This window comes from Acomys minous (genome assembly GCF_964271855.1).
Source record: "Acomys minous genome assembly, chromosome: 20".
In the NCBI taxonomy this organism is placed as follows: Eukaryota; Metazoa; Chordata; class Mammalia; order Rodentia; family Muridae; genus Acomys; species Acomys minous.
This window is the reverse complement of record NC_140502.1, coordinates 10,128,970-10,153,099: the sequence shown is the minus strand read 5'-3', so window position 1 is coordinate 10,153,099 and position 24,130 is coordinate 10,128,970. Positions and strand designations below refer to the sequence as shown.

At 52.8% G+C, this 24,130-nt stretch overlaps 1 protein-coding gene across 2 annotated transcripts; it reads left to right on the top strand.

The window, feature by feature from the left end:
- Positions 1 to 2,141: 2,141 nt before the first annotated feature.
- On the top strand, positions 2,142 to 23,674 carry PPP1R12C (protein phosphatase 1 regulatory subunit 12C). Of its 2 annotated transcripts, none has more exons than XM_084770312.1 (22): positions 2,142 to 2,585; positions 6,274 to 6,404; positions 6,485 to 6,603; positions 14,580 to 14,739; positions 18,146 to 18,290; positions 18,386 to 18,460; positions 19,394 to 19,467; positions 19,542 to 19,669; positions 19,786 to 19,859; positions 20,070 to 20,222; positions 20,315 to 20,382; positions 21,047 to 21,178; positions 21,386 to 21,476; positions 21,657 to 21,740; positions 21,811 to 21,871; positions 22,011 to 22,093; positions 22,184 to 22,224; positions 22,304 to 22,406; positions 22,505 to 22,609; positions 22,760 to 22,810; positions 22,902 to 22,952; positions 23,032 to 23,674. In XM_084770312.1, the coding sequence occupies exons 1-22, from the start codon at positions 2,259 to 2,261 to the stop codon at positions 23,116 to 23,118; spliced, it is 2,343 nt and encodes a 780-aa protein (XP_084626438.1). In that variant the 5' UTR covers positions 2,142 to 2,258; the 3' UTR covers positions 23,119 to 23,674. The 2 variants fall into 2 exon arrangements, with proteins under 2 accessions (XP_084626438.1, XP_084626437.1); XM_084770311.1 differs by having other exon boundaries at positions 22,008 to 22,093.
- The last annotated feature ends 456 nt before the right edge of the window (positions 23,675 to 24,130 follow it).

Genomic DNA, 24,130 nt, shown 5'->3' with positions numbered 1-24,130 from the left:
CTCTCCTATCTAGGGCAGGTGGGTTGGAAGGGAGGTATTAGCATTTAAAGAACCCGAAATAAAGAAGGGTTGGAAACGGCGAAGGCTACAGTGCGTAATGAGTAACAAAAGAGATGTAGTTCTGGCCGGGCGTGGTGGCGCACGCCTTTAATCCCAGCACTCGGGAGGCAGAGGCAGGTGGATCGCTGTGAGTTCGAGGCCAGCCTGGTCTACAAAGCGAGTCCAGGACAGCCATGGCTAATACAGAGAGACCTTGTCTTGAAACATCCCCCCCCCAAAAAAAAGGAGAGAGATGTAGTTCTGGAGCTGGAGAGATGGCTCAATGGTTAGAGTTTCTTGCTGCTCTTCGAGAGGACCCAAGGTCAGTTGCCTGCACCCATGTCAGATGGCTACAAATAGCCTGTAACTCTTCCTACAGGAGATCCAGTGTCCTTGGATGGTGTGCCTGTGACCCTACACGAATGTGAGCTTACAAGAAGCATATCTTAAGATTATTAGCCTCCTGAAAGGTTGGGTCCCCTCAAATGACACCTCCAACTAAGGAACAGAAAGAAATTCATTCTCCACACGAAGTCCAGATGCTGCATATAGGAGAGAATTCAATCCCAAACCTTTAAAAGCACATCACTTCTGAGTGCTCTACCCTCATGTACACCTGCAGGCCAGAAGAGGGCATCATTTAACATTATAGATGGTTGTGAGCCACCATGCAGTTGCTGGGAATTGAACTCAGGACCTCTAGAAGAACAGTCAGTGCTCTCAACCTCTAAGCCATCTCTCCAGCCGAACCCAGGTGCTCTTATCTGTTGGGTCTATTATAAAACCTTCAAACCAAGTGGAGCTACACGTTTTGGACTACAAAATCTCAGCATGCCAGGAGAGCACGATACAATCTGAATTATATATAGTCTTCTCTGAAACCCCAGGTGTCCTGAAGAAAAGCGTGTGGCCATTGTGGTCACGTTTGGGAGTCCTCCTCTTGGTGTGTTTGCGGGGTTATTACCTTTAGAAACCGTAGGCTTTCTCTTGATCTGGAAACTAACTTCCAGGGTACCTTGGGTTCTGAGGTACATTTGGAAATCTGGAGCGGAAGCCTGGAGGCGTGGCCTTGAGACTACATTTCCCAGCTTGCCCTATGCTATCTGATTTCCTCGAATTTTGCACAGGAGCTTTATTGCAGATTGTTAAGAGTGGTTATCTACATGGTTGGCGGTGACAGTCTTTAATCTTGTTTGAGAACTCAATTTCCTGTGGGCCGGGTCTTTCTGATGCCCTAGGGAGCACATTCGTTCATTCTAAATATTTTTTTTTATTGCCTATTCTCAGACAAAACCCAAAAGAAACGCCTGTGATCCCAGCAGTTAGGAGACGGAGGCAGTAAGATCAGAAGTTTAAAGAACGTGCTGAGTTACAAAGTGAGGTCGAGGTCCAACCTATCTCAAACCACACCACAAAGAGTATGCAAATGTATTTCTGTAGCTTTCAGGATCCGTTATCCGCCTTTATTGCTCGCTCACATCAAAGCCACCGGTTAGTCATTTTACAAAGCACACATTTCCCAGCATGCTCCAGGATAGCCGGTCCAGTCGCGATACCCTGATTTCTAGCATTGCCTGGGGGCATGCTCTCGTTAAGGCAGTTTTCTTTTTGTTTCTAGGTTTCCTCCCCCAGACACAGAGTTTCTCTGTGTAATCCTGGATGTCCTGAGACTCGCTCTGTAGACCAGGCTGGCCTTGAACTTGGAGATTTGCTTGCTTCTGCCTCCCAAGTGCTGGGATTAAAGGCACGTCTTTTTGGCGCTTTCCATCCGACCCTTCCAGCCCAGATTTCTAAATGCCACAGGATAAAGCGAGTCTAGCGAAAACTTCCGCTTATAGAATCCTTTCCCAGCCCTCCTGGCGGCCCGCCTGCTGCCTCATTCTCTAAACTTCTCTGCGCTCGTTCTGTGAGTCTCCTCAATGGGGACTTCACTTCCCAGCCTGCCTCGCGGGGGTTTCCTTCCTCGCCGTCACTTCTCAAGCGGTGGTTATGCAAGCGCCTCAACCGGGACTCCATTTCCCAGAGGTCTTTGCGCCGGCGCGGCGACGTCACGCGCCGGGCGGGCGAGCGGGAGGGGGGGAGCGCCCGGCGAACCTTTGGGCGGTGCTTGTGGCGCGGCCGTTCCCGGCGGCCCCCGGGGCGGGCGGGTGGCGACTGTTCGTCGCCCGGCGCTCGCTCGCTGGTTTGGTGGGCGGGCGGGCGGGCGAGCCGCCGGCGCGATGTCCGGTGAGGATGGCCCGGCAGCCGGACCGGGGGCGGCGGCGGCGGCGGCCCGTGAGCGGCGGCAGGAGCAGCTCCGGCAATGGGGGGCGCGGGCGGGCGCTGAGCCGGGCCCCGGGGAGAGGCGCACCCGTACTGTCCGCTTCGAGCGCGCCGCCGAGTTCCTGGCGGCCTGTGCGGGCGGCGATCTGGACGAGGCTCGCCTGATGCTTCGCGCAGCCGACCCTGGCCCGGGCTCCGGCGCTGCGACCGACCCCGCGCTCCCGCCGTCTGCCCGCTCCGTGCTCGACTCCACCAACGCCGATGGCATCAGCGCCCTGCACCAGGTCAGCGCCCCCCGCCCCGCATCTCCGCCACCCGGGCAGGCGTCCTCCATCCTCGGCCCGGAGCGACCTCGCTGAGGACCCCGCCTGCCCTTGGGCCGCCTCTTCTCTGTCATCTGTGCTGTCATCTCTCTCCCGTGCATCTTTTGCAGCCGTGCTTACTTAACTTCCGTGCATACGCCGGCCAGTTTTCTCCTTTCTTGGCTGCTACTTGCTTAGCTGTGCTGCAGTCTTTCCTGACCCAGGCCTGAGGTTTCATTCTCCTGCAGTCTGTCCTCTCTCTCTAGGCCCAGGTCCTTCAGGGTCACTTCTTTGAGTGTTCACCTTGTGCCACCCTCTTCTTCCCATGACCTGTGTTGTCCGCTGCGACCTCGGGATGGTCTTTTCCCTTTTAGGCAATATTTTTTGTTCCCATGAATAGACACTTCCTCCGTTGGGTCATCCCATGCCACGGTTATCTTTTCTCCTACCCTCAGCTCCCATGTCATCTTAATTCAGTTCTTTCTTCATCCCCCTTTTGGGGAATCGTGCCACTTCTTAGGGAGGTTTCTCCTCAACTCTTTCTTTCTCTGTCCACATTATTTGCCTTTCTGGAAAGTACTAAGCATTCACTCTTTCAGATGCGAGGCTACTCCTCTTGTTTTGTTTTGTTTTGTTTTTCGAGACAGGGTTTCTCTGTGTAGCCTTGGCTGTCCTGGAACCTGCTCTGTACACCAAGCTGGCCTAGAACTCTTGTTGTTTTTCCTGAGGCAGGGCCTTAGTTAAGTAGCCCGGGACAGCCTCAAATGCAGGTCCTTATGTCTCTGCCCCCCTCATTTCTGTAATTACAGGCATGGCCACTTCACCTATCCTTGGGTCATTTCTTAGACTTTATTTGGGCAGCATCCTTCAAAACATATGGCCTCTCTCCTAGACTTCCTCCCTATCACCTCCTAGAGGATTCTAGGATTCTATGTCACTAAAACCCTGGGTATCCGAGACACTGTGATTATTTTTTTCCAGTGATCTGTGCCGGAGAATGAAGACCACCTTGTGTTGCCTGGATTCTTCTGGATTCAGGATGCTTTGATTTATAGTTGGGATGACCAGAGACAAGACAAAAGCCTACATCCCAATTCTCCCGCCTGGTCTCAGTGCTGGTCCACTGTCAGTCTTTTGGTGGGCAGCTCACTTTCATGTCAACCTCCATCTCCTGGGTGGTAGTCTCTACTCCCTGCTAGGATCCCCGTGGTTTAGTTACCCGTGGAAACAGAGGAGATCCTGCAAGGGAAGCCTGGCTTGCCTGTGGAGATTAAAAATAAAGGGGAGGATGTTTGACACATTCAATTTTCACACATCCAGGTAGAGGAAAACAGAATCTGTCCATCCTGGGTTGGAATGTAGCTTCTGGTAGAGTGTTTGCCTAGCACGCAGGAAGCCAGGTGACTGGAAAGGGTAAGTAGGAGGCTTGGAAGTTCAGAGTCAGCTTAGCTACACAGCGAGCATGAGGCCATCCTAGGCCACATTAGACCTAGTCACAAACTCAAACCCAAACAAGTCCTCTTGTCAATTTGGCTGCCCATCCCTTGGCTCTTATCTCTTGAGGATCTTGTCTCTGTGTCCTTTAGTTTCTTTACCTGTGGGATGGGACTAGTGACCGCCTCTGTCGATAGTGAGAGGTGTCATGTGGAAAACTCCTTCTGGGGGCCTGCATGAGCTGCAGGTCTACCCTGGGAATTTGCTCCCAGTGCTGTCTGGGTCCTTTTCCTCCACACACAGAAGGGCACACTTTCCCTGAGGCCCCTCTCAGGGTCTCAGCGTCTTTGACCAGCCCAGGAGAGCAGCTCACACTTGCACATCACCCAGGTCCCTGGTCCTCCTAAGCTTTCCCTTCTGACTGCACCCTTGTGCGTGTGCTGGAGGCCACTAGACCACCTCCTCTGACAGGAACCTGTAATGTCAGGCCTGGCCTGCCAGGCAGCCTTCCAGATGAGACGCTCCCCCCACCATGGAGAGGTCTTGGTAAACTCACTCTTCAAGGCTTTGCAGGAGGCTTGGAAGATGGGGGTGGGGGTGGGGGGAGCAGATTCCAAAAGAGCAATTGGCTTACAGGGCCAGAACGCCGAGGGAGCTGGGGTTTAGAGTGTAGTGTCACTACCTGGTACTGCTCTGGCTTTAGCAGGGAGAGTTCCTGGAGCTAGTTTCAGTCTCAGGGACATTTGGTCTGTATCTGGTGATTTCTGGTGGCTCCCGATTCTACACCTGGGCCTACATTTTCAGTTCTGAACCTTCTTCAGCCGTCAGCTTCCTGCAGTGGTGTTCCCTGAGCCGCAGCCTGTACCTCAGCAAGGCAGGGACACCCCTTTCTCTTCCCTTATTCAATAGTCTGCCTTGTCCAATAATGGCTATGAGTTGCATCTGGAGTAGGCAGGGCTTGGAGTTAAGAGTCCTAGGTTTGAGCAGGGGAGAAATTGGGAGCTCAACACATGGGTCTGAGGGAGGAGGGGCAAGTGTGGACCCTGGGTCTAAGGAAGGAGCATTGGCCAGAGTTGTGTGTCTGAGGGAGGAGGGGGTGGGTCTGGATTCTTGGGTCCCTCATGCCCAGCCTCAGGCATCTTTCACATGGATGCCGGTGCCCGGCCAGGTCCTTGAAAGGGAAAGGCCCATCTGCCTCCTTGCCCCCCCTCCCATCACCATGACAACAGGGTGGAAATAAACTGAGCCCAGAGTGAAGCCCAGAGTTCATCCCGTTCCCAGGGCACGTGTGGCCCCCCTCTTGCAGCCTAAATTTCCATGACTTCATGCTCTTGGCCCTCGTAGCTTCCTTCCCTCTTTCTCCAGATGGTTGAGCTTGAAGAAGGGGGTTAATTTTCATGAGGACCCAGGAGTCCCGGATCCAACCCCCTCCCTAGACTCAGTGGTTCCATTGTCCAGCCAATGTCCTTGGGGATTGGGACCAGCCCTAGGTGCTGTCCTGGCTAGGGTGAGGCCTTCCTCTCCTCGACTGTCAGTTCTAAGAGTGAGGAAGTAGGGGTGTAGTGTGGTGTGTGGTGTTTGGAAAAGATGTTCTGAGGCAACCTGTGCAAGGTAGGCCCTCAGTGACCCAGAGCTTGGTCTGCTTGGATTCCTGGGCACAGGGAACATAACGGACTCATCCCGTGGCTCTGCGTCTGGGATGTGCTCCACATGCATCTCTTTGTGGTGATAATCTTTCCCCCTGTGCTGTGGCTGGAACTCAGGGACGGGTGAGCGTCCTAGCCCTACCTACCTGGGCATGGACTTTATTAAGCCTCTGTGGCCTGGGTTCTCCGCAGTAGATGATCCCTGGTGTGTGTCTGCCCAAGGTGCCCTGTCCCTTGGGAGAACATGGCTGGGCTCTGGGGCTCCTCCATCTCACAGGATGTGTTCGGCAGTCGCATGTGGAGATGGCAGCCGCATTTCTTCCATGTCCATGTTTTCAGTCTGGCTTCTGGAGCCTGTTCCTAGTCCCCATGAACTCTTCATGCACTAGTGACCCAAGCATGGGGTAATTAGGGGTGTTCTAAGTGGCTGGTGGCTGGAGGACCCCTGGGACCCATGCTGGAGGCCATTGGCGTTGTTCTCCCCACCGCTCGCTGGCCCCGAGTCCCTGGGCCTGCCTTTGGGGGAAAGTCTCCTTGTTGGGGCTCTGGCTGGGTGAGAGGAGAGCTGATGGGCCTGTCCGCATCCTCAGGCCTGCATAGATGAGAACCTGGAAGTTGTGCGCTTCCTGGTGGAGCAGGGTGCTACTGTGAACCAGGCAGACAACGAGGGCTGGACGCCTCTGCATGTGGCCGCTTCCTGTGGGTACCTGGACATTGCCAGGTGAGGTGAGGGTTGAAGGGCAGGGCTTGGGTTCGATGTTGGGTTCAGGCCTGGCAGCTCTGACCTTCCCCTGCCCCTAGGTACCTCCTGAGCCATGGGGCCAACATTGCTGCTGTCAACAGTGACGGGGACCTGCCTTTGGACCTGGCTGAGTCGGATGCCATGGAGGGGCTGCTCAAGGCAGAGATCACCCGCCGAGGTGGGCCTGTGGGACTGAGCGCTTTCAAATCTGGGAGTCAGGGCTCAAAGGCTCAGCTCATTCATTACCTTGGACTCAGGCTCTCTTTGTGCCTTAGTTTTGTCTCCTGTAAAGTGGGAGTGGAGGTGCCTGTGTCCAGGGTTGCCAAGGGTCTACTGGGATGCTGCCAGACACAAAATAAGAGCCCAAGCTGCTGTGAGTGTATCTTTCACTTCAGCCCTGAGGCACTGAGGGATGGAGGGACTGTGAGCGAGGGCTTGTCTAGGAGTAAGGAAGCCTGGACATGTAGTGGATTCTGCCATGAGCTTCCAGGACCATCATGTCCTGGTTTCTTTCGGTGAGAACTAGGAGCCCCTTGGATCTCCATGTTTGGCCCTATTCGTTTTCCTGGATGGGGTGTGTGTGTTCCCAACAGCCTGCCTGCCTGAAAAGCTAGTGTGCGGGCCAGGTGTGGTGGCACCCGCCTAGAATCCCAGCCTTGGAAGCAGGAGGGTCAGGAGGAGTTCGAGGTCCTTGCTTCCCTGAATAGTAAGTGCAAGGCCAGTCTGGGCTGCATGAGGCGGCCTGTCAGCACACAGACAGCTCAGAGTCCAGGGCCTGGGAGGACGGGGATCAGGCAGCAGCAGAAGGTGCCAGTGTACCCAGGATTCAGGTCCACACTGGGGAGAGCCCAGTTGAGGTGAGACGGGACAGAGAACACACGGATCATGGGAAGCGTAGTCTTGGCTCCCTGTCCCTGCATGCTACCACCCAGGATGGAAAGACTTGGGTTCAACACCTTACCATGGTGAATTCACTTGGGGATGTGAGAGGGGGCTCAGGTTGGAAGGCTCCCTGGGCTGCAGTGGAGCAGGGAGTAACAGTGCTCAAGCTGACCTCCCCTCCCCCTTTCCTTATTTTAGTTTGGTAAAACTTCAAACTCAGAAAAGTTGCCCCAGTACTGTGACTAGTGCCTGGGCTTTATCACAGAATTGTTAAATTATGTGTATGGGTGTTTGGGCTGCTTGAATGTGTGTATTCCTCATGCCTGCCTGCTGCCTGCACAGGCCAGAAGAGATGATTGTAAAGCACCCTGGGTGCCGGGAATTGAATCTAGGTCTTCTGGAAGAGCACCCAGTGTGCTTAACCACTGACCCATCTCTTTAGCCATGTTTACATTTTTGAGATCAGGTCTTGTTATGTAGTCCTGGCTGGTCTGGTACTTACTATACAGACCAGGCTGTTGAATTTGGAACCATCCTGCCCCAGCCTCCTGAGTACTTGGATTATATGTGTGTGCCAGCACTCCAGCTGCTGTTCTAAAATCTTTTTTTTTTTTTAAACTAGGTTTATTTAATTTATTATTCATGTGAATGCTTGTGCTCTGTGGGGGTCAGAGGACAACTTGTCCTTTGGACCATCTGGATCCTAGGGATGGGACTCAGGTTGTCAGGTTTGGTGGCAAGCACTTTTACCTGCTGAGCTAGCCTGCCAACCTGCCAGCCCGCTAGCCTGCCAGTGGGTTTTATAATAAAGCAACTTTTTGTTTTGTTTGTTTTTGTTTTTCAAGACAGTTTCTCTCTGTGTTAGTCTTGGGTGTCCTGGACTCGCTTTGTAGACCAGGCTGGCCTCGAACTCACAGATATCTGTCTCCCTTTGCCTCCTGACTGCTGGGATTTAAGGCGTGCACCACCACTGCCTGGCCCAATAAAGCAACCTTTGAGGCTATAATTAACACACTGAGCAGTTCACCTATTCAAAGTTCTCAGTTCATGGTTGTGCTGTGGCCCACAGAGGTATAAAGTCAACACCACGTTTATTTCAGAGCATTTTTAAAAGTCACCCTCAAAAGAAATCCTATAGTTTTTAGCCCCCTTCTTCCACCCACCCCATCTCTTGGCAGCCTCTAAGGCCTTCGTCTTTAGGGAATCTATCTGTTAAGGACATTTCGCAGAGATGAAATTGCACAGTCTAAACAGACGCCCTTTACTGTCTTGTCCTGCTCTCCTCCCTTCCATACACATGGGCATCAGTACTTTCCTTGTTTTTCCCTTTGTAAGCTGCCTTCCTCCCGCTGACTCCTCAGCCCTTTGAGACTATGTTGCTGATGTTGTAGACTCTGCCCAGATAGTGGGAAGTACCTCCCTCATCAGGTCCTGCTGCCTTACCCTTTCCAACAATGAGGCGGGGCAGCCTAGCCTTCTACCTTGGGTACCACAAGGTAGCTTGTTGCTGTGGCCTTAGCTTCTCCCACTTAGAGGCGTCAGTGAGATTGAGGCCGTCAGCTTTGCTTTCCCCCTGCCTGTGGTGATACAGCATTCTCAGACTCTATTCTGCCAGGCCTGATGAGTTGGGAGTTCAAGGTCTGTCTGAACTACAGACTGAGTTCAGAATTGGGCAACTTAGTGAGACTCTGTTCAAAAAGTTAAACAAACAAACAAACAAACAAACAAAACCCCAAAACAAACCAAACAAACAAAAAACCCTGTCGAGCTGGTGGCTCAGTCCCTGAGAGCACTTTCTGCTTTGCCAGAGGAGCAGGTTCAGTTCACAACACCAGTATCTGGGCTCATTGTAACTCCAGCACCTGGGGGAATCTCATATCTCTGACCTTTTCTGGTACCGGAATCTGCCCCTCCACAGATACACATGCACACAATTAAAAAGAATAAAAATAAAATCTTAAAAAAAATATAGGTGAGGGGCCTGGATGCTATTCAGGGATAGAGCACTTGCTGAGCATGGGCGAGGCCCCAGGTTCAATCCCCAGCACCACAACACAGCAGAACAAGCATCCCAAGATACAGACCCACAGTGTCTGTTATTGTACTGTTCAGTTAGTTGTCCTCGGCTGTTATGAAACATACCATGTAGTCCAGTGTGCTCTTGAGGCCGTCCTGCCTCAGCCTCTGGGATTGCAGCTCTGAGCCTCCATGCTGGCTTCTCTGATTTATATTTTGTGGTGTTGGGCAATAAGAGAAAGCTGCCTGCAGGCGTATTTACAATAGCTTAGGGCTTGGGTGTGGCCTAGTAGTCCAGCCTGTGGCACGTGGCCTAGTATGTGAATTCCAGTACCAGGGAGGATAGGAAGTCCATCAATGGATGGATGAGCAAAGTGTACTCTATACGGATACGCATACTGTTCATCTTTAAAAGGGAGGAAGCTGGCACATCTACCTACGTGGATGGACCTTAAGGGCTTCAATGAAGTAAAGTGCGCAGTTTCCATTTGTGTGAGGTACTGAGAATAATCAAAATAGTAGCTCTCCCAAGTGCATAGGCACAGAGCATCAGATGTGCTCTCCAGGTGCTGACAGCCCTGGAAATGGGGCTGGGTGTGCTGGGTTTAATCCTACCACATCCGTTTAATCCCAGCAGAGGCAGAGGCAGGTAGGTATATCTTTGAGTTTGAGATCAACCTGATCTACACAGTGAGTTCCAAGACAGCCAGGGCCACACAGAGAAACCCTGACTCAATGAAGGAAACAAACAAAGTGGGTAGGAGGAGCTGGCTCGGTGGTGCAGTAGGTAGAGGTGCTTGCCGCCAAGCTTGACAGCTGCGTTTGATCCCGCGGACCCACATGGTGGAAGCAGAGAGCTGACCCCACAGATTGTCGTGAGATACCCACACATACCCATGAATAAATGAATGTAATAAAAACGTGGGAGGATAAAGTTACTGTTTAGTGTGTGCAGAATTTTAGGTCTTCATATGCCTGTTTGTGCATGGATGCATGCATGTATGTTTGGAGGCCAGAGGGCAACCTGGAATGTTCCTCAGCTGCACACCTTGAGTTTTGAGACAGGGTCTCTCAGTAGCTTAGAGCTCGATGACAGGGCTAGTTTGGCCAGTGAACGCAAAGACCCTCCGTCTCTGCCTCCCCAGGGCTGGGATTGCAGGAATACCACCATGCCTGGCATTTTAACGTCAGTGCTGGGGGTGGAACTCAGGCTCCCATGCTTGTGTGCTGAGCACTTTACCAACTGAGCCATCTTTTCAAGCCCTAGTGATTCAGTCTTTGGAGATGGATTCCTAATACCACCAGCTGCTTTGGCCTCATGTCAGGTACCTTTTTCATTGAGCTGCTTAGCAACGCTCCCAGCAGTGCAGGCCGATGCTGCCCAGCTGGAGCACTAGAACCTGACCCTCCTTGGTGAGTCACGGTTCTCTGTGTGACGCTGTGGCACATGAGTTCATGTCAGACCTGGAGTCCATCACTGTGCAGGAGGACTTGTCACCCTGTGACTAGGCTTTGAGCAGAGTCACACGGAAGCCATATGGGCGAAGGAAGTCAGGATGTGGTTACTGAAGGAGGAAGAGTGGACGCTGCTGGGTCCTAGCAGTTAGGCTGTGGTCCAGCTGCAGAGCCCGGCCCTTGGCAAAGCCCCTGAGGAGGACAGGGTAGGAAGGAGACTTACGAAGTAAAAAAGTGAGAAGTGAAGCCCTCTCCTTCGGAGATCTCCCTTCCTGGATGTGCTTGGTGGAAGAAGACAGCTGCCGACTGCGGCATGCAGAGACAGGCGCAGGGGACTGTGATAGTTACAGGCGCAGGCTAGAGGAACAGGGAGGCTGTGCCTGCAGGAACGCTCCGGCAGAAGCTGGACAAGGAAGATGCTGCAGACCTGAGCTCCTCTCCTGGCGTTTGTGCTCCTAGGTGGTGTGAGTGTGTAGGAATGCTGCACAGTGTTTATTGTTGGTAGGACTGAAAGAGTGGCGCCTCCATCAGGCGGCGGACGATACCCTGACTTATGAGCAAGTGGTCCCAGCAGGGAGAGGTCAGCTGACTTCCAGTGAAGGCTGGACAGTACATATTTCAGGCCTTACAGGGCATACAGTCCCTGTTATAATGACTTTACCAGCTGCTATACAGGGAAATGAGCCAGGGATAAGATGAGAAAAACCAGATGTGGCTGAATGCCATTTTCAGGCGGGTGACATGGCTCAGTGGGTAAAGGCGCTCACCACCAAGCCTGAACCCTGATTCCAGCCCCTGGGATCCACTTGGTGGAAGAAGAGCACCAACTCCTGCAAGCTGTCCCCTGACTGCACATGTGTGCACGAGTGCATAGACATTGACCCAGTAAACGTAATAAACATTTTTCTTACAGCAAATTCACACACACACACACACACACACACACACACACACACACACACACATCCATTTTCAGGACTTTGGAATGTAGCTAAGTGAGTAGAGAGAAACCTTACAAACTAAAGTCCTGAGTTCGGATTCCTGGCAACCGCATAGACACGCCCAGCCAGCACCTGTGATCCTAGCAGGTGTGGAAGCAGGTGTAGCGGGATCCCTGGTACCTGCAGGCCAGTCAGTCTAGCTGAAGCAGTGAGCGAGCCATTCTCAAGGCATCAAGTGGAGGGCTGGTGGCTCAGTGGTTAAGAGCACTTGCAGGTCCTCTGGAGGACCCAGGTCCAGTTCCTAGCAGCCACATGGCATCTGTAACTCCAGATCCAGAGGAATCTGACACCCTTTTCTGGCCTTCCTTGGCACCAGGCACACATGTATACAGACATACACACAAGTAATACATAGGAACACATAAAATCAGCTAGCCCAAAAGAGCCTATGCAAGAAAAACTTGGAGCAGCACAAGCCGGTCTTGGCTGTGTGGAAAGCACAGGGCACCCTTGAGCATGCACAAGAACACTGGCTGTGGCTGAAGGAAAGCAAGGGCACTCCGCCCTTCCCCTTCCCTGCAGCCTCAGAAAGAACTGTGGGCGGCTCCCTGTAAGGAAGCAGGAGTCTGGAGGACCAGGGCGAGGACCCGGCTGCTGCCAGGTAGCACCAAGCTGCAGCTGATGTCTGCGTGGAGTTGGTTTTGCTTTGGGATGAGGAAGGACACCCCTAACCAACTTCCAGGACTGTTTCTTGGATCTCATTTATAGCTGTGTGGTGGAAGTGTACAGTACGTGTGTTGAGGGAGCAGTTGGTACCTTTGGTTATGAGGGAGTGTAGTGAGACTAAAAACCAGAACACTGTGTGTAGGGCTGAACTTGAGGCCCCTATTTCCAGGCACGCACACTGCCACTGGAGAGACCCTGATGGCTGGTGTTTTGAGATAGGATCTTGCTTTATTAGTCCCAGCTGGCCTTGAACTAGTGAGTCTTTACTTTACCCCCTTGTGTTGGTTTTTGTGTTTTTGGTTTTGAGCCTAGCTTTTAGTGGCTGAGTCATCTATCTCTTCAGTCCCTTTTTTTGTTTATTTTAAAAGCCAGGTGGAACCTAAAGGTCTTTGCGAGTGGTACCCAGGGGAAATTCAGGGTGAGCCACAAAGGCTGGGCATGCAGCTTAGTTGGTAGAGTTTCCTGGTAAACATGACCCTCAGTTTGATCCTCAGCACTGCGTAAGCTAGATGTAGTGGTGCAGGCCTGCAGTCCTGGCACTCCAGACCTGGAGTTAGGAAGACCAGATGCTCATCCTCTGCTGTGTAGTGAGTTTGAAGCCCATCTGAGATATATAAGTCAGTCAGTGTCTGTCTGTCTGTCTGTCTGTCTATGTCTCTCTCTCTTATATCACACCCCCCCAAAAAAACAACACCCAGTCTTCAAATTGAGTGCATTTAAAACAGGGGAGCTGAGGAGGTGGCTGAGACAATAAAATGTTAGGTGCATTATGTTAGGAGACCTTATGACCCAGGTCTCCATCTTTAGGACCGCTGTAAAAAGTTGGTGGCACTGGTGTAGATGTGTACTCACAGGTCCTAAAGTGAGGTGGGAAAATTTTGGGCAGCTCACTCTGTAGTCCATGCTGGCCTCGAACTCAGATACTCACCTGCCTCTGCCTCCCACGTACTGCAATATTTTGCTTTGTTATAAAATTTTTATTTTATGTGTATGGATATTTTGCCTACATGAACAGATATGTGCACCACATGCATTCTGGTGCCATGGGTCTCTGGGAACGAGAGTTAAACACACTTGTGAGCTGCCGTGTAGGTTCTGGGAATTGAACCTGGGTCTTCTAGAGGAGCAGCCAGTGCTCTTAACTGATGAGCGATCTCTCCAGCCTGCTGCTTTTATTTTTATTTTTTATTTTTTTTAAAGACAGAATCTGACTCTTTAGACCAGGTTGGCTTGAAACTCACTGTGCGAAGAGGGAGGGGAAACTGCTGTTGGGATGTTAAAAAAAAAAAAAAGGATGTGTGTGTGTGTGTGTGTGTGTGTGTGTGTGTGTGTATACACACATATTGTGGAAGAAATATAAAAAAGAGGGGAAAAATCATTAGACATTTAAATCTTGATCCTCATCAAATACGTGCTATAAAGGTTGCATTTAAGTTGGAGCTGTGCATGTGAGAATAAAGAATACTTACATATATATACACACATTTTTAAAGAAAAAGCCATGCCAGGTGTGGTGGCGCATGCCTTTAATCCCAGCACCCGGGAAGCAGAAGCATGTGGATCTCAGAGTTCGAGGACAACCTGGTCTATAAAGTGAGTCCAGGACAGCCAAGGCTACACAGAGAAACTCTGTCTTGAAAAACAAAACAAAAAAAAAAACAAAAAAAGAAAGGGAAGGAAGAAACTCATTATGTGGCACAGCCTGTTCTCAATTTGCTTGGTTTATCACCCTTAGGAAAGAGAGGAACTGGTAAGGGGTCAGTGTGTAAAGGTGCTGGATTATGGATTATAGTGGGAGAAATAGGAAGATTTAAATGGAGTCAGGTGTTGGGTTTGCTTGGGAAGCTTGAGGGTTTATGTTTAAAAAACAAAAAACCATAAATAGGTTATTGACTGATGTGGGTCAAGACCTGGGGTTTCCATTCCTGGTCTGGGTCCCCTCGGTGGTACCCAGCTCTGCAGAGAGCACAGTTGGGAAACACTGGGTCAGAGCAGGCCTCCTGAGGCCAAGCAGGCAACTGGATGGCAGAGACTTGACAAGTCGTGGGCGACGCTGTGCCCACTGGAGACTGTCGCCTAGGTTTCCAAAGCATCTTGCATGAACCCACCTGTCACCTTCTCCTCATGCTCCCAGGTGTGGATGTTGAGGCAGCCAAGCGGGCTGAAGAGGAACTGCTGCTTCATGACACCAGGTGCTGGCTGAATGGGGGTGCCATGCCGGAGGCCCGGCACCCCCGGACTGGGGCCTCTGCCCTGCACGTGGCTGCTGCCAAGGGCTACATCGAGGTGATGAGGTAAGTTAGGCCAGAGCGTGTGTTTCGTGTCTTGAAGCTTCTTGGTGGTTCTTGTCCTTTTCTTGTAGTGTACACACCTAAAATGAAGCATTTCCCTTTCTCTAGTTGTGCTCAAGAGGCTTAAAAAGTAATTTATTACTGTGCATGTGTTCACATGCGTGTGTGTGTGTGTGTATGTATGTGTATGTTTACAAACATACGTGTAGGCAAAACATTCATAAACATAAAAATAAATCAACCTTTAAAAAAATGTTGTTAAACCAGCATGGTGGTACACGCCTTAGTGTACTTAGGAGGTCAAGGAAAGATTGCTATGAGTTCTAGGCTAGCCCAGGCTTTATAGCAAGACCTTGTCTCAAGGAAAAAAAAAGAAGGAAAGGAGAGTGCCTGACGTGATGGTAGTGCTGTGATCACAGCCCTGAGAAGTAGCAGCAGGAGGATTACTGGAATTCTGAGGCCAGTTTGTCTACATGCTGAGCTTGAGGCTAGTGCCTCAGAGGGATCCTGTGAACCCCAGATCATAGCATCAGGTGAACCTCTGCTCCTCTCTGCTTTTCATACTGGCAGATTTAAGACTTCACAGCACCCCCAGCCTTACAGCCTGTCTGCATAGTTCTGTTCCTGAGGGAGAGGCTTCGGGATGAGTCCCAGGGCTGAGGTTGAGCCCCGAGCCCATCCCTTCTCCAGACACGCCTCCCTTGTGTGCATGGGAGCCACTGTGACTTGCCTCACCTGTCTTACATCTCCATGCCAAGTCAGTGAGAAGCAGAGGCAGAGGGAGCGAGTGTCTGCTCCTTTTCAGGAGAACATTCCAGAGGTGTGTGCACTTCTTAATGCCTGTGTTCCATTTACCCAATTCTCATCAAGGAAGACTAGGTTTGTTTTCACCCAGCCGTGTGCCTGGCTAATGGTTGTATGATGTGCATGTGTGTCTCTGGCTGAACCCTGCGCTTGCCTTTTTGGCATGTTTAGCTGGCCATCTCCCTCTGAGGTTTTCCTGTCTCTGCTTTCTGCCTCTTGGAATTATAGATGTGCTGCCATGTCCACTCAGTTTTTAAGTGGATGCTGGGCCTGTTCCTGAGGGCTCTTAAGTGGAGAAAGTGTTGATGCTTGTGGACCGCCTCATTCTCTTGTCACAGAACGGAAGCACCAGGGCTCAGCAATATCCATTGGCTGTGGGCGCAGGCCCTCTCATCAGGTGCTTACCTAGAGTCTGCCTGTGAGAGCCTGGGGCTGTGACTTAGTGCTGCAGCACATGCCCACCATGTGCTTCTGGGTTCCAGTCCCAGGCCTGGGGAAAAATGCACCGGTTACAACTGTTGTGTTTATTTGATCTTTTCAGTCAATACCTCATGTTGGTCAAGGATAGCCTCCAGTTCATTAGTCTTGAATTTCTGATCTTTCCTCCTTCACCTCCCTCTGGGATTAGAGGTGAGCGCCACCTGCTTGTTCCCCCTCCCCCATAGTTTCTTCTTCTTTTTTTTCAAGAAATTGAGACAGGGTCTTGCTGTGTAGTCCTGACTAGCTTGATGTTTGATAGCTTGATGTGGGTTCGTGTTTACACTTGTCTGTTACTGCGTTTGCGGTACTCTGTTATTTATTCTCCTTGAAGTAGAGGTAAACATTTACTTGATGTCTGTTAGTGCTCTCCTCCTGGGCTGGTCTCAAACTGCCTACCCTCCTAGTCTCCCTGGCATTTCAGATATGTGCCGCCATAGGCAACAGTGAGACACGGTGGGCTGAGTCATTCTGTTCTGTCCTGTCCATTGAGGCCCGCCAGGTGCCAGAGCACCCCTGACCTAGTTGTAAGATGGCCTCGCACACTGCCACAGTCCTCTGGGGGTGTAGCAAGGTCCAGTTGAAAACCTTGGCTTCAGCCGGGCGTGGTGGCACACGCCTTTAATCCCAGCACTTGGGAGGCAGAGGCAGGTGGATCGCTGTGAATTCGAGGCCAGCCTGGTCTACAAAGCGAGTCCAGGACAGTTAAGGCTACACAGAGAAACCTTGTCTCGAAAACCAAAAGAAAAAAAAAAAAAGAAAACCTTGGCTTCAAGACCAATGAGATGGCTCAGTGGGTAAAAGAGCTTGCCACACAAGAGCCTGGTGACTAGTCCAGTGGATATTGTCCTCTGATTGTCATACATGCTGTGGCATGTGTGCTCACATTCATACACATCAGACACATATACAATAACAGCAAATAAGACTTTTAAGTTTATAAAAAGAAAACCTTGGCCTTGGAGGATATAAATAGCATATAATAGGGAGGGCCTGCTGGGTGAGGAAGTGCTGACGGATCAGGGGGCGTGACTAGGTGGCGCGCTCCAGCGGGGAGCACAGCTAGTCCTGACACCAGCCCCAGCATGGGGGAGTATAGCAAGAAGCCCAGCATGCCCTGGGGCAGGGAAGCAGGGGGTCTTGGGAAGCGCAAGGGACTGAGTAGACAGGACCTAGTGCCTTGGCAGTCTGCTGAGTATCTCCGCCTCCCTGTGCTTGAGGCCCTGCTGACTGACATAGGACCTCACCCTACTTCTGTCAAAAGAGGCCTTGCAGCCAGGCAGTGGTGGCGCACACCTTTAATCCCGACACCTAGGAGGCAGAGGCTGGCAGATCTCTGTGAGTGGGAGGCCAGCTTGGTCTGCAGAGCGAGTTCCTGGACAGCCAGCATTACACAGAGAACCCCTGCTCAAAACTCCCTATCTTTCACACCCCAAAACAAAACAGAACAGAACAAAGCGCCTTGCTCCGGGCTGAATTTGGAGAGTTCCCTGGTGTTACTTCCTGGAACGTCATTGGCTGAGGCAGGCTCTTTGAGATCCAGCATTCTGATGTCTTGGATCTGGTCGTTCTGGGGTGGGGCTGTCCTGCATGTTGCGGGATGTTGAGCAGCCTCTTCAGCCCCGACCCCTGATGCTGCCTGTCTCTATTTGTAAGTTAGGATTCCAGGGATGATCTTCCTAGCTGTGTGTGTGTGTGTGTGTGTGTGTGTGTGTGTGTGTGTGTGTGTGTGAGAGAGAGAGAGAGAGGGGGGGGAGAGGAGGGAGGGAGAGAGGTAGAGAGGGAGAGAACCAGTATTCTGAATCAGCTTGGTCCCAGAATTACACAGTCCCTTTTGTGGGTCACATTCTCTTTATGGGCTTGGCTTAGTGGGGGAGTCTTGCACCTACCACATCACCTCTCACCCCTGTTCCAAGTCTTTAACCTGGGGATCTTGAAGAGTTGTTTCCCTGTGATACGAGGAGCCTCTTGCAGGTTTGATTTGTAGCTGCTTTTCCAAGGGAGGGATGGCTGCCAGCAAATCCAGCAGTGCTTTTGTATTGATCAGTAGTACTGTGGCCACAGCATAGAATTTGAAATCAGCCATTGGCCTCGCTTGACCCTTGACCCCAGCCTCCCTGTCCCTTAGGCTGCTACTCCAAGCTGGCTATGACACAGAGCTCCGGGATGGAGATGGCTGGACACCTTTGCACGCAGCAGCCCACTGGGGTGTGGAAGATGCCTGCCGTCTACTGGCTGAGCATGGCGGGGGCATGGATTCGCTGACCCATGCGGTGAGGGCCATGTCAGGTGGTGGGGCAGGGTAGGGAGAGAAGCCCTTACATCATCATCATCATCATCATCATCATCTACCTCTTTCCCCACTCAGGGGCAGCGTCCCTGTGACCTGGCTGATGAGGAAGTGATGAATCTTTTGGAGGAACTAGCCCAGAAACAGGAGGACGTGAGTCTCGACTCTAGTTTGCCTCTTTACTTGGCAGCTCTGAGGAGGTAACAGTAACTGGGAGGCCTGACATCCTTTGTCCCTTGATACCTTCAGTCCTGGGACCTGCTGTTCCTTCCTAGTAGCCCAGCTCTGGTGGAAGTCTGTGAAAGGGGCACCTCTGGGTACATGGAGGAGATGAGGCTGTGCCCAGAGTTTCAGCCTGCTTGCTGGGGAGACAGCCATGACACAAGTTGGACCTGCCCTCCCTGATGTCTCTAGTTAGCACTTTGCTAGGAATATGCAGAGTGAAGGGACCATGGATGTGGGTCCAGGCAGATGGCATGGGCTGCAATTCCTGTGTTTAGTGAGGTGGCCCAGGCATTGTGGGAGCCAGCCAGGAAGAACCATTGAGAATTCTCCACAGATGAGTCCTGTGGCATACAGAGATGCAAGGAGGGTATGGGCAAGTGGCATTTCTGGTAGAGTGCTGCTGTGACAAGACATGGACTTACGACAACAGACTTTATTTAGTCTGGGATAATGGCTACTGTCATTGAGCTGAAGCTTGTCTGTGATAACCGTAAAGGAGACAGTCACCTGCCCTGGCCTGTGCTGCTAACAGCTGCCCAGCATCCTACATGTACTGAAGGGTAGGGAGGAGGTGTGAGCAAGTGGCTCGCCCCAGGGAGTAGAAGCATCCCTCTGGGATAAACTGCAGGCCAGGGACAGTTGGACAAGGCCAAGCCTGGGAGAGCTTGGATACGCTCCAGATGTGGTGTGCTGCCAGGACACTGAGTTCCCAATGTTTGCAGGACCTGCATAAAGTGTGGCTACCCACTTATGCCTGACGGCCATCGAGGTGGGGAGGTGGCACAGAGAGGGGCCAGCCCGGAGATCCAGGAGGGATTGTGCTCTCTGGCCCTCCCCAGTTGCCCCCTTCCATCCTTGTAGCTTCGGAACCAAAAGGCAGCATCTCAGAGCCGAGGCCAGGAGCCACAGGTGCCGTCAAACAGCAAGCACAGGAGGTATGCAATGCCAGGCTTGGAGTGGGTTGGATTTAGCACCAGACGTGGACACTGACGCCCTGTCCTTTCCCTAGGAGCTCTGTGTGTCGTTTGAGCAGCCGTGAGAAGATCTCTCTGCAGGATCTGTCGAAGGAGCGCCGGCCTGGTGGGGCAGGGGGCCCCCTGATTCGGGATGAGGACGAGGGAGAAGAAGCCCCAGCTGGTAGGGACACTAGACCCCGGGCCTGGGAGGGGGCTGCTCCTGGATTCCTGTGACTCCTAACTATCAGAGGCAGCTGGCGTCTCCTATGGCATTCTCTTTCTGTTCCTGTGCCACAGAGCACCCACCTGTGGAACCAAGGGCCCTCAATGGTGTGTCTTCCCCTGTGTCCTCCAGCCCCAAGAGCCCTGTGGTGAGTCTGAGCACCCTGAGCAGATGTGAGGTTTGGGGCAGTGCGTGGGATGCTGTAAATACTTCACCTCTGGTCAGGCTTGGTTCCTAGGCCCCGTGGATGATAAAGAACTGTTTTCTTGGTGGCACCTGCCCTGCCTGAGATTCACTCTGGTTCTCAGGAGAGGGGTCATTGCTTTGCTCAGTAATGGAGACCTTCCTCTTCTCCCAGCTGCCAGGAGAGGCTCCCTTTTCCAGGCGCTTTGGTCTCCAGAAGACAGGGAGCTCTAGTGCCCTGGGTCCCTCAGAAAGGAGGGGCACAGAGGGAGTTCTTGGTCTACAGCGTTCAGCCTCTTCCTCGGTCCTTGAAAGGGCCTCCACTCAGGTGTGTGTCATGAAGTGGGGTGGGGTGGGGGGCGGGAAGGCTCCTGCCTTGGGGCAGAGAGTACTTCTTTTGTTTCTCTCTTGTCTCTACAGGCCAGGGAGCCCCGTCTTGCCAGAATAACCCCTACCCCTGCCCAGAAAGTGCCAGAGCCCTTTACCCTGTAAGTACCCAGGCCAGGGCAAGGGGGCAAGTCTATGTTATCCTGGTAGTTGAGATCCTGACAAAGTCTTTAGGGTACATCAAATAAATGCTCACTGTGAAACTCCCAGGCCACTGTGGTCTGTCTGCCTCAGGGCCTTTGCACTAGTGTAGAATCTATAGGGCTATTTCTCAGCTGTTTTTTTTTTTTTAAGATTTATTTATTTATTTATTGTGTATGCATACAGTGTTGTGCTTGCATATACATCTGCAGGCCAGAAGAGGGCACCAGATCTCATTATAGATAGTGGTGAGCCACCATGTGGTTGCTGGGAATTGAACTCAGGACCTCTGGAATAGCAGCCTTTGCTCTTAACCTCTGAGCCATCTTTCTTCTTCCTCAGCTCTTTGTGTCTGCTTATATGCCACCTTTTCCCTGGGGCCTGCCAGGCCTGCCTTGCTAGTACTGGCATAGTACCTGGCCCTGGTTTGTTCTCTTTATTTTCTCCAAGCACCTTTCTCCCATGCTCCAGACTTGTCTTTTTGGCTGCTGTTTGCGTTTTGTTTGTTTTGCCCAGAATTGACCCTGTTGAGCAGTGATGACTAGTTAACTCTCTGTGGTCTCTCCCATGCCTGGCACAGACGGCAGGCGTGTGGAATATTTGCTGATGAATGAATCCATGCAGGTGTGAGGCTGCCACGCCTCCTTCTTTGGACCACTCCGCTCCACCCTCTAGGAAGGAGCCTGGATCCCCTGTGAAGCCAAATGTCCTCGCAGCCTCTGCGGCACCCCTGGCCGACTCCAGGGATCGTCGGAGGTAAAGGGGTTAGGGGAAAACAGCACTCAGGTGGCGGTGTTTGGGTGTCTCCAGGGCCCTGGGTCTGCTCCTGGCGTACTGTTTGTCCAGGGGCTATGGGAATTGAGATGCTCTCTGCCAGAATGCGTACCCTTCTAAAATGTCATTCATGGGTGTGACGGCACCCAAGGGACAGGACACTCTCTCATATAACAGTTCTCCATGCAGGTCCTACCAGATGCCTGTGCGTGATGAGGAGTCCGAGTCTCAGCGGAAGGCTCGCTCCCGCCTTATGCGACAGTCTCGGAGGTCCACACAGGTGTGGGGTTGGGATGGCCCTGTGCTCTTGGGTCTGAGGGAGGAGGCTGGGACTTGTACTCTTGGGTCTGAGGGAGGAGGCTGGGGTCTGTGCTTTTGAGTATGGGGGTGAAGGGTTGGGGACCCGAACTGGAATCCTGTCGGTGTAGGCCTTTTTCTCTGACTATGTTCTTTCTGCTAGGGTGTGACTTTGACAGACTTGAAGGAAGCAGAGAAGGTGGCAGGGAAGGCCCCAGAGCCAGAGCAGCCTGTCCTGCCCAGCCTGGTGAGCAAGGTAAGGTGTGGTGGCGTGGGTGGGACCCATCTCTATGTTTCTGACTGCTTCTTCCTGGCAGGACCCTGCTCGAAGACCTCGGGTCCCAGGAGTGGAGAACGCTGAGGGCCCTGCCCAGAGAGGTGAGGTCTGCTTTTGGGGAAGTAGTTCCCCAGGGAGCCATCCTATCTCTCCCATAGAGTCTTTTTGTTAACTGGGGGACTAAATCAATCAGTTCCCTGCACAGTAGACAAGGGCTGATTCCCGCCAATTCCCCAGCAGAGGCGCCCGACGGGCAGGGCCAGGGACCACAGGCGGCCAGGGAGCACCGGAAAGTCGGCCATGAGCGGAGGGGGCCTGCAGAGGTGAGGACACTTGTGTGGAGGGTAGGCGGGCTGGAGGGAGGGCAGGCCTGGACAGTGGGAAGAGACTAAACTCTTGGGACTGTTCTGCAGGGGGAGGAGGCGGGGCCTGCGGACCGAAGCCCAGAGTGCAGGTAGGCTGGGTCATGCTTGGGAGCTGGGGCACATCTCTGGGGCAGAGCTGGGTCCCTAAGGCGCGTCCCTTCTGTCCAGCACTGTGGATGGCGGCCCCACGGTCCGCAGGCAGCGCTCACAGAGGGAGCTCAATCTAGAATCCAAGCAGGAGCAGGAAGAGCCTGATGGAGGCTTCCGGAAGGTGCAGTATCCCACCCCAGGCCCCATCCTCCCCTGTTTGGGTTTCACATCCAGCCCCTTCACTGCCCCTCCTGAGCCGTCTGCCCTCTGTGTTCCCAGCTGTACACGGAGCTTCGCAGAGAGAACGAAAGGCTTCGTGAGGCCCTGACGGAGACCACCCTGCGGCTGGCTCAACTCAAGGTGGAGCTGGAGCGGGCCACGCAGGTACAGATGTGTTGGGATTAGTGAGTGGCAGAGCTCCAGTGGTGAGGTGCCTGGCTCCGGCTGGAGCTTCCTTCCCTTGGGGTCAGGACTCTGGCTAGACTAGTAGAATAAGGAGATAGCTCCTGACCAGGCCTTCTCTGTCCTCTGCAGCGGCAGGAACGCTTTGCTGAGAGGCCCGCCCTCCTGGAGCTGGAGAGATTTGTGAGTTGGGCTGCTGGGGTGGGCCTGCAGTGTCCCCGCCTTACCCTGTCCCCTGCCCTTCCCTGCTCTGAGCCTTCCCGATGCCTTGCAGGAGCGCAGGGCCCTGGAGCGCAAGGCAGCAGAGCTGGAGGAGGAGCTGAAGGTAACCGGGGCTTGTGGTGGGCAGTGGCCGGAGGCTGCCCTGCCTAGCACTAGCCACCTGACTCCACCCTGTGTCCTAGGCCCTGTCTGACCTCCGGGCTGACAACCAGAGGCTCAAGGATGAGAATGCAGCACTGATCCGCGTCATTAGCAAACTATCCAAGTGACTCTGGAGGAGTTCCCGCACCGTATTTATACAGCTGCTTCCGACACACGCACCCCTTTCCCCGAGTGAACATGAGTGACAGGGCTCCGGGGGAAGTTGCTGAGAAGCCATAACCTCTCGGGATCTCAGAACCGGGAGGAGAGCACAGAGACCCCAGGAACCAAGAGGGAGCCCTCTGAGGCCAGGATGGAGGTGGGAAGCTGAGCCAGGTAGGGAGATGTTGCTGAGAGTGGACAAGCACCAGCGATGGGACCAAGAAGGAAGCAAGGACCAAGAAACACAGTGATCAGAATCCAGGAGCGGAGTGGTTGCCCCCGGGTCCCACCTCACGTGTGATGCTCCCCAGCACCCCTCCCCTCCCCAGCAGGGATCCAGGAATGTGCCAAGAGTCCCACTGGCCTCTGCCAGGTGGGCCTGTATATAGGGTCCATGTGCAATAGGGAGGGATGTCTTCTATTTTTGCTGCCTCCTCCCCACCCATTGTCTGGGGAGGGGGAGAAGGTATTTTTGAGACAAAGCACAGGCACCACAAATAAAGTCGTGACATTGCCACTCAGCGACTTGGTCTCCTGCTGGATGTAGGGTGCTGTTTCCTGCTTGTGTGCTCAGGCTGACTAAACCACTGGTCCATTCTGATGGGTGCAGGGGGTGGCTCGGGGCGTGCTCACAGTTGTGGGGAGGCCACCTTGCTAAAGTGAGCAGCTGGACCGGGTGGGAAGGGTCAGAAGGAAGCTGTGGCGCTGATGTGGGGTTGGGGTGCTCAGATGTGCCCTCAGTTCCTCTGAAAGGAGTGGAGTCGCTGGCTGACATTGAAGATGTGGGTTGGTTCACATAGAAAAATCTGCAAGCTTAGCTTCTCTGGGAAAGGAGTAAGCGTTGGCAGGTAGTCCTTCAGCCCTTCATGGCTACACGACTGGAGCAGAGCAGGAGCCAGTCTGTCTTGTCTGTCTGTCTGTCTGTCTTTTTTTTTTTAAGTTTTTTGAGACAGAGTTTCTCTGAGTCTCTGTGTAGTC

Coding starts and splice junctions, on each gene's coding strand:
- PPP1R12C (XM_084770311.1), top strand. CDS start 2,259: ATGTCCGGTGAGGATGGCCCGGCAGCCGGACCGGGGGCGGCGGCGGCG. Junction 14,740..18,145: donor GGCTACATCGAGGTGATGAG/GTAAGTTAGGCC, acceptor CCTGTCCCTTAG/GCTGCTACTCCAAGCTGGCT. Junction 22,225..22,303: donor GACCGAAGCCCAGAGTGCAG/GTAGGCTGGGTC, acceptor CCTTCTGTCCAG/CACTGTGGATGGCGGCCCCA.